Below are 13,509 nucleotides of genomic sequence, written 5' to 3'. Positions count from 1 at the left end.
TTTGACCAAATGCAGTGCTAGGAATCTAAAGCCAGATTTTCTGGCTTCTAAGTGGGGAAAAACAGATAAAGGACAAAGAAGGGGGAATGGTTTGGGAAGAGACTGATAGGAGGGATGGGAAAGAGAGAGTGGGAGAGAGAGGCAGAAACAGGAAGGCACTTATACACACACATACACGCATACGCACACCAGCCAGTGAGTTTTAAGGTGGGTATTAACCTAATTAAACACTGCTTGTCACTGCTACACGCAAGTGAGGTTCGGAGATCACTGCACTAGACCTGATTCTTCTTCTCACGTCTGCTATGTAATCCCCTGGAGATCTCGTTAAAACGAAGCTTCTGATTCTGTAATCTGGGATTGGTCAGAGATTCTGTTTCTAACACACTCCTGCGTAGGACGATATAACAGATTCAAGGGCCACACTTGGAGGAGGGCGCAGGCCAGCCGTTCTCAGACATGGTCCCTGGATCAACAGCATCAGCATCACCTGGGAGCTTGCTAGGAGTGCAAATTCTCAGGCCCCGTTCCATACCCACAGAATCAAAACTCTAGGGTTGGGGCCCAGCTGTTTGTGTTTTAACAAGCCCTCCAGGTAACTCTGGTGTATGTTAATGTTTGGAACACTGCATTTGGCCATCATGCCTCCCATCGGCTCACTACCTATAATGTGCTAAGCAAGCATGGCAAGACTTTACATTCAAGTCATTGCTATTCATTGGACCCCTTGAAATTTCTACTAGGAATTATTGACATTCCAATAACTCTTTTCAGATGCCCTTAAGATTTGGGGATGTTGTGACACCTGGGTGGCTCAGTGGTTTAGCATCTGCCTTTAGCTCAGGGTGTGATCCCAGGGTCCCGGGATCGAGTCTCACATAGGGCTCCCCACAGGGAGCCTGCTTCTCCCTCTGCGTATGTCTTGCCTGTCTCTGTATGTCTCTTATGAATAAATAAATAAAATCTTAAAAAAAAAAGATTTGGGGATGACGCTGAGATCACAGGGTTCAAACGTGATGTGTAATTAAGGAAGTGCTTCCCAAGTCTCCCCTTCATTGGGCTCAATCTAGTTGGCTCACACTTCCTTCCACTCAGGGGTGAAAGCAACCCTTCGAATGTTTTTCTTAGAGTACAGTCTCACTTTCAGCTCACTTCCACTTGCCTGATCTAAGCCCCTACACCTGGTTCTGGATTCCTCGGGAGCTAAATAAATCCCAGGAGCTTTTGATCGGTCTGCATGGAAATAACAAGGTGGGACCCTTCCCATTCAGGCGTCATGCGAGCTCCAGACTCAGCCATCTCCCTGGTCTTTCCAGCACCCCCTGCAGTCATGAGCTCTGATGCAGAGATGGCCATTTTTGGAGAAGCAGCTCCCTACCTGCGGAAGCCAGAGAAGGAGAGAATCGAAGCACAAAACCGCCCATTTGATTCTAAGAAAGCCTGCTTTGCAATGGATGATAAGGAAATGTACGTGAAAGGTATGATCCAGAGCAGGGAAAATGACAAAGTCACAGTCAAGACCCTAGATGATCGGGTAAGTGTTGATTTCAGATGTCCTGGGTCATTTGGGCATCCTCACTAGCCTTTCCAGTAGGATATTAGAAATCACATACTGGTCCATAGGAATCTGATGATAGAACATGACTTACAATAATCTATTCCATAGTGAAGTGACAGGTGATGCTCCTATTGCAAACACCTTTATTCCCATTTCTTTCACTTTTCCAGGACTTGGGCTTTGAGAGTTGTTATGATGTTTGCTTTGGAGAAAGGGGAAGGTGAGGGTGGCAGATGTTGGACCATTTAAGGGAGAGATTGGAGCTGATCACTGCTGGGTAGTCCGGGCAAATATCCTTCCCTAGGCTGCAGAGTGATTTCCAGAGGAAGCACTGGAGATGATGCCTAGCTTAATGTACAAAATTACAATGCATCATTCAATTAAATATTGACTGGACACCCATCACGTCTAGCATCCATCACTTTGCAAATTGAAGCAAATCTCGGCACCTGCCTTCCCAAAGTTGACCATCTACTGTAGGAATCAAGATGTGCCTGGCAGGTGTGACTCTCAGTTTACAAACTTAGGCATATGAGACACATCTTTATTTTATTTCTTGTTTGTTTGTTGCACTTAACATCTGATTTCAGCCTCTTTTCACTGGGAGGGAAATAATTTTTCTTCAGTCATTCTTGGGGTCTCCTCCTATGGGTGTACCTCATTTTCTGGACCTTACACAGTACCACACTGAGGGTCTCGTCTCCTCTCTGAATGATCTGCTAAGAAACAAATCCTTGAAGCTTCAGAATGAACAGATCTTTCCATCTCCCCTTGTGCTACTTTGGGTGTCTCTCTAGGTAGGGCAGTGGGACAAAGGAGTCTCCTTTCCCCAAGAAACTTGGCATGTGGGGCACCTGGGTGGCTCAGTGGTTGAGCATCTGCCTTAGGCTCAGGTCGTGATTCCAGGGTCCTGGAACAGAGTCCTGCATCAGCTTCCCTGTAGGGAACCTGCTTCTCCCTCTGCCTGTGTCTCTGCCTTCTCTGTGTCTTTCATAAATAAATAAATAAATAAAATCTTTAAAAAGACAGAGAGAGATTTAGCATGTACCAACAAATCCCCTACCTTTTGTCTTTTCACTAAAACCCTCAAAGCTTTTCTAAGGACTTAGGCTTTGGGAAAATAGAATCCAGAAAGCCTTTTTTTAAAAAATATTATTTATTCATGAGAGACACAGAGAGAGGCAGAGACACAGGCAGAGGGAGAAGCAGGGTCCCTGCAGGGAGCCTGATGTGGGACTCGATCCCAGGACCCTGGGATCATGCCCTGAGCTGAAGGCAGACGTTCAGGCGCTGAGCCACCCAGGCGCCCCGAATCCAGAAAGCCTTATAGGCTTTTTCTCTTTTCTGCCCTATTTTCTACCTCTCCTGAATTAATGGTGTGCAGAGTCAGCTGTATACTTGAATGGGGAAGTTGAGTAGGGGCAAACCCAGAGAAACGAAATTAAGTAGTAATCTCAGAAATACTGTTCAGCCATGGACCATGCTCCAAGTTCAAATGTTGTAACTATTATAGCAGAGCCGTTATAATAGTAATTCTGTTACAAGGAATTATGAAAGTCTTGAAAAGATGAAGAGACAGGAAATATGGCATGGAAGAGGTGTCCCTTGAGCTGAACTATGAGGTTTCTGAACATAATGTCAATAAAGATATTCCAGACAAAGGAGCAGAGGTGATGAGGTGGAAATGCACAGAATACATTGGAGTATTCCTTTCCAACCTTCCAACCTTTGTCTCACTGAAACACCCAAAGCAAATGGGGTAAACAGAGGCAAGCTTCCCTGGCCTTGGCCATTCTGAGTCCTACCTGGATCCTGAGGGCTGAAAGGCTCTGTTGCTGTGCACATCTGTAACTCATTCTTGGCACACAGGTGGCACACTGACTGGGCGGTATCAGACCAGCACTGGTTACGCAGTTTGGCCAGAATTGGGTTAACCAATAGATGTTATGTGTGGATCATCTCTGGGAATGAAAATGATCCATGAAGCTATTCATGGTAATAGGGTGATTACATCACAGTCTTTCACTACTTCCACCACACCAAGCAAAGCAGAGTTCAGATTATTGGCTCTCCTATCTATCATATGCTTTTCCTTTCGATCCCCAGACCCTCACTTTGAACAGTGACCAAGTCTTCCCCATGAACCCTCCCAAATTTGATAAGATTGAGGACATGGCCATGATGACACACCTGCACGAGCCTGCTGTGTTGTACAACCTCAAAGAGCGCTATGCAGCCTGGATGATCTATGTGAGCACCTTTCAGCCTTATTCCATCTCTCTCTTTCTCTGAGTAAAGACAAGATCCACATGTTGCACTTTCTGGTTTTCTCAGACCTACTCGGGCCTCTTCTGTGTCACCGTCAACCCCTACAAGTGGCTGCCAGTGTACAACCCCGAGGTGGTGACGGCCTACCGAGGCAAGAAGCGCCAGGAGGCCCCGCCCCACATCTTCTCGATCTCTGACAATGCCTATCAGTTCATGCTGACCGGTGAGTGATTTCTTCAATCCCTATCTTTTATTTATTTTTTTTGAAGATTTTATTTATTTATTCATGACAGACACAGAGAGAGAGAGAGAGGGAGAGAGGCAGAGACATAGGCAGAGGGAGAAGCAGGCTCCACGCTGGGAGCCAGACATGGGACTCGATACCAGGTCTGCAGGATCACACCCTGGGCTAAAGGTGGCGCTAAACCACTGGGCCACCAGGGCTGCCCCAATCCCTATCTTTTAAAATAGTTTTTAGTTAATTATTCAAGTCTTTTAGCTAGACTGGATCTTAGCTAATTATTCAAGCCCTTTGGAGACCTTGATTATCTGAATGCAGTTATGGTCGAGGTGACCTTAGGAGAGTCTGATGATTCCATGATGAAAAGCCAGAGGTGCATATCTCCTATTAGCAGCCATGGTGCATAGGTCAGTGCTCATGGCTGAAGCCATGCTGCATAAATGCTTATTTGGGGGAACACGGAATACAGGAAGATATCCTGCCGCTACCTCCAAAGAATCCCCCTAACATGAGCATGCTTAGAAGGAGAAGACCAGATTAGTAACCTGGAGGATGCAAAGTTAGAGAACTGGGCATAGCAATGTCCCTGCACTGTCTTCTTCCCTAGACTTGGGCTCCTCTTTCTCTTCCCTAAATTTCGAGAATGGCATAGGAAATAGAGATGTGGTAACACGGGTCATGCCACCATGTTTCATGTCACTCTCGTCTTTCCCACTTTCACCTGACTTGGTTTGGTGCAGACTTAAGAAGCAGAAGCAAGGCTCTGAGATCTGAAGACAATTAGGCTCATCTACTAAACCTTGGGTTGCCCAAACCTCAGCCCTTCCTCTCTCACACTCAATCCTAGCCATTCCTACACACTTAATATTTTTCTTCAAATTGGCTGAAGTTGCATCAATTTTAAAAGGAAGATTGGTAACACTATTTGTATGAATTTCCTAGGGCTGCCACAACAAGGAACCACAAAATGAGTGGCTTACACAGCAGAAATTATTGTCTCAAAGTCTGGAGGTGGAAAGTCCAAGGTTGAGGTGTCAGCAGGGTCCTCTCCTCATAAGGGCTAAGAGGCAGAATCTGTTCCCTGCCTCTCTCTCTCTCTGTTTCTAGTGGTTTGCTGGCCATCCTTGGGGTTCCTTTGTAGAAGCACCACCTTGCTTACATGGTATTCTCATTTATGAGCATCTGTTTCCAAATCTCTCCTTTTGATAAAGGTCCCAATCGTATTAGATTAGGGCATCTCCCTCCCACTCCCATATGACTTCATCTTCACTAATAACATCTACAATGAACCAGTCATCTGGTCTGGTCATCTGCCCATGACCAGAATAAGGTCATATTCTGAGGTCATGGGCATAAACACCTGGACAGGTGAATTTCGGAGGGAGGGGGAGGGATACAACTCAACTCATAAACGATTGTAAGTGGAAACCCATGATCACTTTCCACAAACATGGAGTAAAGGTAAAAGAAAAACCTAATGACAGCCAATCAGTGCACATAGATTCTAATTAGGAGCTGCGCCTTCCCACGAGCCTTGAGTCTGAGACTTGCTCTCTTTCTTAGAAAAGGAGATGAGAAATTGCTGGCAAGCAGTTATAGATCTATGAATAAGAATCACATTCCCTCCATGGGATTCACTGTTCACTTGCCATGCGTGGTCTGTTACACATCCCACATTTGGGAAATCTACACAAATTGTCTCCAGGAAGATTAGACACATCCAAGTCTTTACCAAGCTAGTTCACAGCAAAGCCATGTACTCCAACCACCCCCACTATTGCCCTATTTTTATATCCCATGCATTTGCTGTTTCTTTATTTTGTTTTCTTCCCTCTGCATTTCTAGATCGAGACAATCAGTCCATCCTCATCACGTGAGTAACCTGTGTTCACAGCATGATGACTTGGAAGCCAGAGTTGTCCCTTCCACTCCTTTATCTTACGTGCTTTTCATCGACAGTGGAGAATCTGGTGCAGGGAAGACTGTGAACACCAAGCGTGTCATCCAGTACTTTGCGACAATTGCAGTCACTGGGGAGAAGAAGAAGGAGCAGCAGCCAGGCAAGATGCAGGTGAGCAGCTCCCTGCATCTGGAGATATGCTGGAATAAGGACAGCTTAAAGACGGGGTGAGCACCAAGGGTATGCCTAGCTCAGTGCTCAGCAAGATGCATGGCACAAAGTCTTGTTCCAGGGGTGCTTGTGGGGCTAGGCAGGAGGTGGTTCCACCTGGTGGCCCCAGGCAGGAGCACTGGCTCTATCAGTAACAGCCCAGCAACCCTGAGCAACATCCCATGCTCCTCCAGAGAAGGGAAGCTTTAGGCTCTCAGATGGGAGCGTACATCAAAATCACCAGAAGGGCTTGTTAACAACCAATTGCTAGGCCCCAGACCCAGAATTTCGAATTGAAATTCCTAATTCACATTCACAGTCCTGCTACTTCACATTTCTATCATGATCCCACTGTTCATGCAATGGGTCTAGGGATCACACTTGGAGAACATGGGGTGGGGCAGTAGTTTGAAAACCGCTCTGGAGGCAAAAGGATAAACAGTCATGGGGAGTGAGAGTAAAAATTCTGCATTCTATAAGCAGACTTTTTAAAAGATTTTATTATTGATTTGAGAGAGAGAGCACTAGAAAAGGAGTGCAAGCATGAGGTGGGGGTGGGCAGAGGCAGAGGGAAAAGTAGGCTCCCTGCTGAGCAGGGAGCCTGACACCGGGCTCCATCTCAGGACCCTGGGATCATGAGCTGAGTCAAAAGCAGACACCTAACTGACTGAGCCACCCAGGTGCCCCAATAAGCAGATTTCTGAGCAAAAATTCTCATGAAATATATTTTGTGACTTAAAAATATTTTTTTGAGAACTGCTATTTCTACTGTATGATCTTTTCAGTGACTTTCTATTATATTTAAACTATTATTTCTATTCTATTTATACTATTAATTCTATTTATACCTCTGAACCTAAATGTCTAATAGATGGGTCATGATGCATGCAGTAACAGAGGTATGTATTCTAAAAAATCCATGAGTTATAATGGAGTGTTATCAGAGAAGAAAGGCAGTCTGAAAAATCAAGAGGAAGCCTGGAATCTGCTATGGCCAGAGTCACTGATGCTGTACTAAGGAGACCCTCTGCAGGATGGGATTTGAAGCCTCCTCGGGTGGTGGGGGCAGGGCCCATGGGTTCCTTCACCCATCTGCATTGGCCTCCAGGCTGAGCTGGTCAACATCTCTCCCTGGACCCTGACCAGAGCATCCACACTTTCAAGTCACCATGGGCTCCTTCAGAGGATACTCTAACGTCTTCCCTTTGCTTTTTCTTGTTTATTTTTAGGGGACCCTGGAAGATCAAATCATCCAGGCCAACCCCCTACTGGAGGCCTTTGGAAATGCCAAGACCGTGAGGAATGACAACTCCTCGAGATTTGTAAGACCCAGTCCAATTTTAACCACCTGCCTCCCCAAGAACCAAACCCTCTCTTCAAATGCTGGAGATAGATACATATTTTTTTAAAATCCCACATAAACTAGAATAGAGCCAGCCTTATTTTACCCCTAAGTGATTTAGATTAATTGAGCTCTGCTGGGATAATCTGATATACTGAAGAGTGTGTTGGCTTGTTGTCAACAGAGGGAGGATTTACCTGCTTGTTTCTAACAAGGCAGCATTAGCTCTGAGCATCCTGAAGTCACTTGGTCTCTCTAGGTGGAAGCATTTAAAATGCTGAAGTCCATTGAGCACTCTCCATTGCCTCGTTAACCACGGAAACCGTAGTGTGAATTAAGTGAATAGGTTTGAACTCCTCCAGGTCAAAAGGCATTGGGAGAAGGAGAAACCTGGTGAAAGCAGGAGAGCCCAAAACTTGGGAATACGTTGATGTTGAAGATACTGAAGGATATGTTCTATCCTTCAACATTTCTTAAGATTGGCCCATCCAAAGAGGCATTTACCTCCCCCCCCCCCGCCCCACCAAGGGCAAATAAACAAATATCCAGCCCTCTACTTAATCTCACTGTACCATGAAGTGAACAACTACCATGAGGTGAAGCCCTTACTTATGCCTATAGTTGCAGAAGCATGTCAGGCCTTCACACATATAGGGAGCTTGATAATCTCAAGCTTGTGTTTTATTATTGCTTCTCAAGGATAAAATGGTCCCTGATGTGAAAGTACATACAGATATCAGGCTGTGAGCCCTGACCTGTCTTTCTTTCCCTTGGTCCTCTGTGCATTGCCCATATGCACATCTCTCTTCCTAGGGTACAACTAAAAACTCTTGCTTGTAGAGGATCTGGGTGCGTTTTATGCAGCAGAGATATGCATACATACTTGCACCAAGTTCATTATTGCACTAACCTGGCACCAGCTTAAAGTGGAAGAAAATGCTTTACATACCTACCCCTTGCCACTCTCATTATTTAGTACATGGGCCTCTCCTCTTGGCCCTGAACCAGAAGTCACGAAAAACCCACTGTGTTATTTTGTCTACCTTCCACCCAGCAAACAAACATTTGCAAGCTAAAACTTGCATCATCTTCCACTGAGAAGCTAACAATACTGAAGACCAAGCCTTACAGTTCACTCATGCCTCCACTGACCCTTCACTGACTCTCCCTGAGCTTCATTCAGGAAATATTGAGAATGTGATGGTGGAGTACGGACTACATTCCAGCTTCTATGGGTGAGAAAGAGAAGGCAACATTTTTGCCTTCAGATTTGCTCACAGTGTGGTAGAGCTCGGCCACTCATAAAATTTCACCTCTTGCCCCCCCTCAAAATGGAGGAACTCAGACTCTGAATGCATATTTTGGTAGCCAGAGAGCCTGGCCCAAACCTAGGAACTAGGTTTGCCTGTAGTAAGTGGTAAGAAAAACCAAAGCAAGAAATCTCACAAGGAATACCCAGAGGCAAAGAGAGAGAGAGAGAGAGAGAGAGAGAGAGAGAAAGGAAGGAAGACAGACAGGCAAAATGGCCCAAGCAGGCCTATCAAAGGTATCATGAAGCATTTGGGAATCCAGGTATCAGAGAGCAGGATAAAAACCAAAGGGACAGTCAAGAGTGAGGTGGCCCCAAGCAGAAGTTGGAGAGGAAGCCCACAGGTATCTCCAAAACTGGATGAACAGAGCCAGATGCTTTGGGTAGAGCTATCTGAGTCTGGCTAACCCAGCTTGGGGACTCTGGGTGCCAGGCAGACAGAGGAGGGAAGTCCTCCACTTCTGGCATCACTTCTTCCCCGACCCTACCTTTCCCACTCGTGGCTGGTAGCAGCTGGCAAAAGCCAACCACAATACCAAATAAATAAAATAACTGTGATGTTTGTCAACCTGCCATTGGACAGGGGAAGTTCATTCGGATTCATTTCGGAGCCACAGGAAAGTTGGCATCAGCGGACATTGAAACCTGTGAGTCCTGGCACCATATCGGGCACCATGGTACTTGGCGACACAGCCACCTCCCAGACACCTGAAACCACATTCTTTCTTATTACCTTAGATCTCTTAGAAAAATCCAGAGTGACATTTCAGTTATCCAGTGAGAGAAGCTATCACATTTTTTACCAAATCTTGTCAAACAAGAAGCCAGAACTAATCGGTAAGTTCTTGGGGGTATTGGTCTCATCCTCTAAACCAGGCACCTTGGGAAAACACCCAGAGTGCATCATGCATGTGTGAGATGCTAACGGGACCTTCGTGTTTCACAGACTTGCTCCTCATTTCAACCAATCCCTTTGACTTCCCCTTCGTGAGCCAGGGAGAGGTCACTGTGGCCAGCATTAATGACAGTGAAGAACTGCTGGCAACTGACGTAAGCATTTTCTTTCCTTCCTTCTTAATTCCAGCACAGAATTACCAAGTTTGTGAACTGAGAGGCATCCTAGCAATCTAATCAGAAACTGGGACCCAGGGATTCTCAGTGAGCAGACCCTAGATCTCAGAGATCTCAAGATGTCGAGACAATTAGCCCAGATTGCTCCCCTCCCCACTCAGCTCCACCTCAGGAGATGCCAGGGGGGGATACAGAAAGTTCTCCAAAACAGGCCTCCTCTTCCATTCTCTAGCATGGTAGAGTCGAGTTTTGCATTTATAAGGTTTTTGAAGGTTTCGTTGGAACTTCTCAGGCCATAAAACCATCTGCATGGTTCCTCTTTTTTTAAAAAAGATTTTATTTATTCATGAGTGACACAGAGAGAAAGAGAGGCAGAGACACAGGCTGAGGGAGAAGCAGGTTCCATGCAGGGAGCCAGATGTGGGACTCGATCCCGGGACTCCAGGATCACATCCTGGGCCGAAGGCAGGTGCTAAACTGCTGAGCCACCCAGGGATCCCCCATCTACACGGTTCTTGAAGAAAATTTTAAAAATACAGTAAAGTATCAAGCAGGAAAAACAACCCACTGTGTAGCAGATGCTCCACACCTCGTGCTACCTGCCTCCTCAGACTCACATTCGGCTCCCACGTCTTTAGTGCACCTGTCAGGCCTCCAGCCATTAGCTTTGGGAAGTATTTCCAAGGTTAAAAACTAGAATAGTAATAATAATAATAATAATAATAATAATAATAATAATAAGTGCATTGAGCATATATATGTGCTAGGAACTGAGTTGAGTGGTTCTCCCTGCTTTATCTCATTTAAATCCCTCCAAAAACCTCAAACCAATAGGTATGACTATTGCCTCATTTTACAAAAGTGAAAGCTGAGTCTTAGAAAAACACACACAATTTGCAAATGACGGAACACTTGAAGCCAGATCTGTCCAACCCCAAACCTGTATTTTTAAACCAACAGACACCATCTCTAAGCAATTAATCTTTCTCCAAGCTTCTCCTGGGTAATGGTCTATGACCCAGCAGAGGGGGATTGGTCTCTCTGAGGGTCTGCATTCCCCAAGAGGGTCCACAGACAGTAACCCTTTCACCTGGTTCCTTTCGATGTTAAGTGAAAGGTTTTCTCTTTTAATCCCTTCCTACGACATAGAGATGCATTTGCTGGGGTAGGATTTGGAGTCAAGGAGGCCATCGTGGCTCAGGACCTCTCCTCCCCCAGGTGGGCTCCTGGCCTAGACTCTCCCTCTCCCAAAGGGGGCGCCACCCCAAGAGTGCCTCATTGTTCCATATCATCCTGCTGACATGGACTTACCCGCTCACTGACCTACCAGCTCACCAGACCCATCCAGACATGCCATCTTCACCAGGGGGGCATTGCTTAGGCTCAGGCCGCAAGCCCTGCTGCATAATCAATATATCTATCCAAGGGAAGGATTTTTTGCTTAACTCTTTGTGGTAGGACATGAGCAAATGGCTATAAAACCAAATCAGCAAATGCTGTAGGCTCTGAAATGACCCAACGCTTGCTCCAGCCCATTTTAACACATGCTACCTGTAGGTCACTTACCCTGTTAGAGCCTCAGGTCTCACCTGGAACTTTGGAAAGATCCACACACCCATGAGGTTCTCATAGCAACTTGGTGAGATGACATATAGATGGGTGCCTAACCCCGGGCCTAGCACAGGGAGAGCTCTGCAAAAATTTGCCCCTTTCTTGTTTGAAAACTGATGGCATTCTCTTCGATGACCACCCCTTCCAGTTCTAATAGCCAGGAGACCATATTGTCTCAATTCTGAACAACACCAGAATTTCTGGGTTACAATGTCACACTCTCAAGCTATTGGGCACTATTTCTCAGACACTCTTCATGAGACTTCCTTCTTGTGGTGTCACATGATGGTTCCCGGTGGCCTCATCCAGAAAATAGCCCCAAACATATGTACAGCAGAAAAGGATTCAAATCAGTGCTTATTGGATGGAAGAAAGCAGTCATCACTTTTTCTTCCCATAATCTCCACCTTTCCACACAAACATGTTAAAGAAATGGTTTCTAACCCCTAACTTAACATATCGCCCTGTCATCCACTTCTTTGGGCAAATGCTATCTCACAGGCTGTACAGAAAGGGTGAGGTCTTGACCAGGGGCAACTGAGTCCCTGTGACAACTGTCCTTTCTCTAATTCCCAGAATGCCATTGATATCCTGGGCTTCAGTTCAGAGGAGAAAGTCGGGATCTACAAGCTCACAGGGGCCGTCATGCACTACGGGAATATGAAGTTCAAGCAGAAGCAGCGGGAGGAGCAGGCCGAGCCAGATGGCACCGAAGGTAATCACATCAATGCAGGAACTGGCATCTGACTCAGCACCTGTGCTTATCTATGGATAAGCATGAGATATGCTCTGGGTTCATCCCCAGAGCTGCTCTTCGAAAGTCGCACAAACTGAATGTGGGGTGTCCAAAGCTCATTGATTGTACTTGAGCTGGAGAAGTCCAAGAATCGTAGAGTGGTGGACCCTTGAAAAACAAAAGACATCATTCTCATGAATGAATAATCACTGTTCACACCACTACCTCTCACCATCACGGTTTACCTGTTATCTTAAGGGTAGACATTTACCTGTTCTGTGGACTTCAATTTCTCTCTGTACATCCTTAAAACTCAGAATGCTGCCCTAAGCACCTGCGCCAGGTGAGGAGGTTTCCTCCTCCTGTTGCCTTCAATTCCACTCTGACATCTGTTGAACTTGACCCTGAACCAAGGACTGGTGTACCAGTCTCCCCTCCTCCCCACCTCAGGACTCTCACCGGGGTGATCTCCCCACCCCCTCAGCCTGGTCCTGGAAACAGAGCAGAGGAAAGTAGGAGGGGCTACCAGCAGTAGGACCAACCCACCATATGCCCTGCTCATTAGGCCTCATTTCTCACACTATGTCTTATAAGCTCTGTAAGTAAAAAGCTGGTTCATCTCCAATAGTTCTACCTATTTTAACATCCCCCATGATGTGTGAAACAGTGTGTCTTGAGCACCAGATGATAGGCAGGAACAATAGCCTTGAAAGAAAGGCCAGGAAAATACACGTGACTCTATCACTGCCCACAATGGCTCACCTAATTAGGCTAAGGTTGCCCAGGATGACCTCTTTTTATTAATTCCAAGTCAATTGTTAGTGACATCATCATAGGAATAATAGCCCATCAACATTCACTGGTTCAACTCCACCCCCCACTCTCCCAGCCCCCACACCCCCACTCTGCTCTGCAAGTGGAGGGGATTATGCAGGGAATGTACCAGAGGGTATCAATCCTTGGGGCCATGTGGGAATCAGGCCTGTGGCAGTGTGCCAGACAAGCGGCAACAGAGAAACTCAGTGTTCAGAGCAAGAAGCACTTCTGATTGGGATAATCAGGGAAGTTTTCCTGGAGGAAGAGGGTACTGGCTTGAACTTTGAAGGATGGATAGGATTCTGAAAGGTGAAGAGGGAGGAGAGAAGGCAGTCTGGGCAGTGGAAATAAGATGATGAAGGGGGCAGGGGAAGGAATGTGATGAGACTGAACCCCAGAGTGGTCCACTTTGGCTACAGAAGAGGATGTGTGCTGTAGATCTGTAAG

General features: G+C 46.1%; 1 protein-coding gene across 2 annotated transcripts in view; it reads left to right on the top strand.

Moving 5' to 3' along the window:
- Positions 1-1,330: 1,330 nt before the first annotated feature.
- Positions 1,331-13,509, top strand: part of LOC112647369 (myosin-13) — a 51,408-nt gene continuing 39,229 nt past the window's right edge. Inside the window, exons 1-10 of one of the 2 annotated variants that reach the window (XM_025428376.3) lie at positions 1,331-1,534; positions 3,665-3,808; positions 3,893-4,049; positions 5,913-5,940; positions 6,027-6,138; positions 7,407-7,499; positions 9,412-9,475; positions 9,567-9,665; positions 9,775-9,878; positions 12,087-12,225. In XM_025428376.3, coding sequence (XP_025284161.1) covers positions 1,331-1,534; positions 3,665-3,808; positions 3,893-4,049; positions 5,913-5,940; positions 6,027-6,138; positions 7,407-7,499; positions 9,412-9,475; positions 9,567-9,665; positions 9,775-9,878; positions 12,087-12,225 — 1,144 coding nt within the window. Of the gene's footprint in view, positions 1,535-3,664; positions 3,809-3,892; positions 4,050-5,912; positions 5,941-6,026; positions 6,139-7,406; positions 7,500-9,411; positions 9,476-9,566; positions 9,666-9,774; positions 9,879-12,086; positions 12,226-13,129; positions 13,372-13,509 lie in introns of those variants that run through there. The other variant, XM_049110225.1, reaches the window with a different exon arrangement.

Source organism: Canis lupus, chromosome 5 (genome assembly GCF_003254725.2).
Source record: "Canis lupus dingo isolate Sandy chromosome 5, ASM325472v2, whole genome shotgun sequence".
Taxonomy (NCBI): Eukaryota; Metazoa; Chordata; class Mammalia; order Carnivora; family Canidae; genus Canis; species Canis lupus.
Note: the sequence above shows the minus strand (reverse complement) of the source record. Positions and strands in the feature narration are given on the sequence as shown.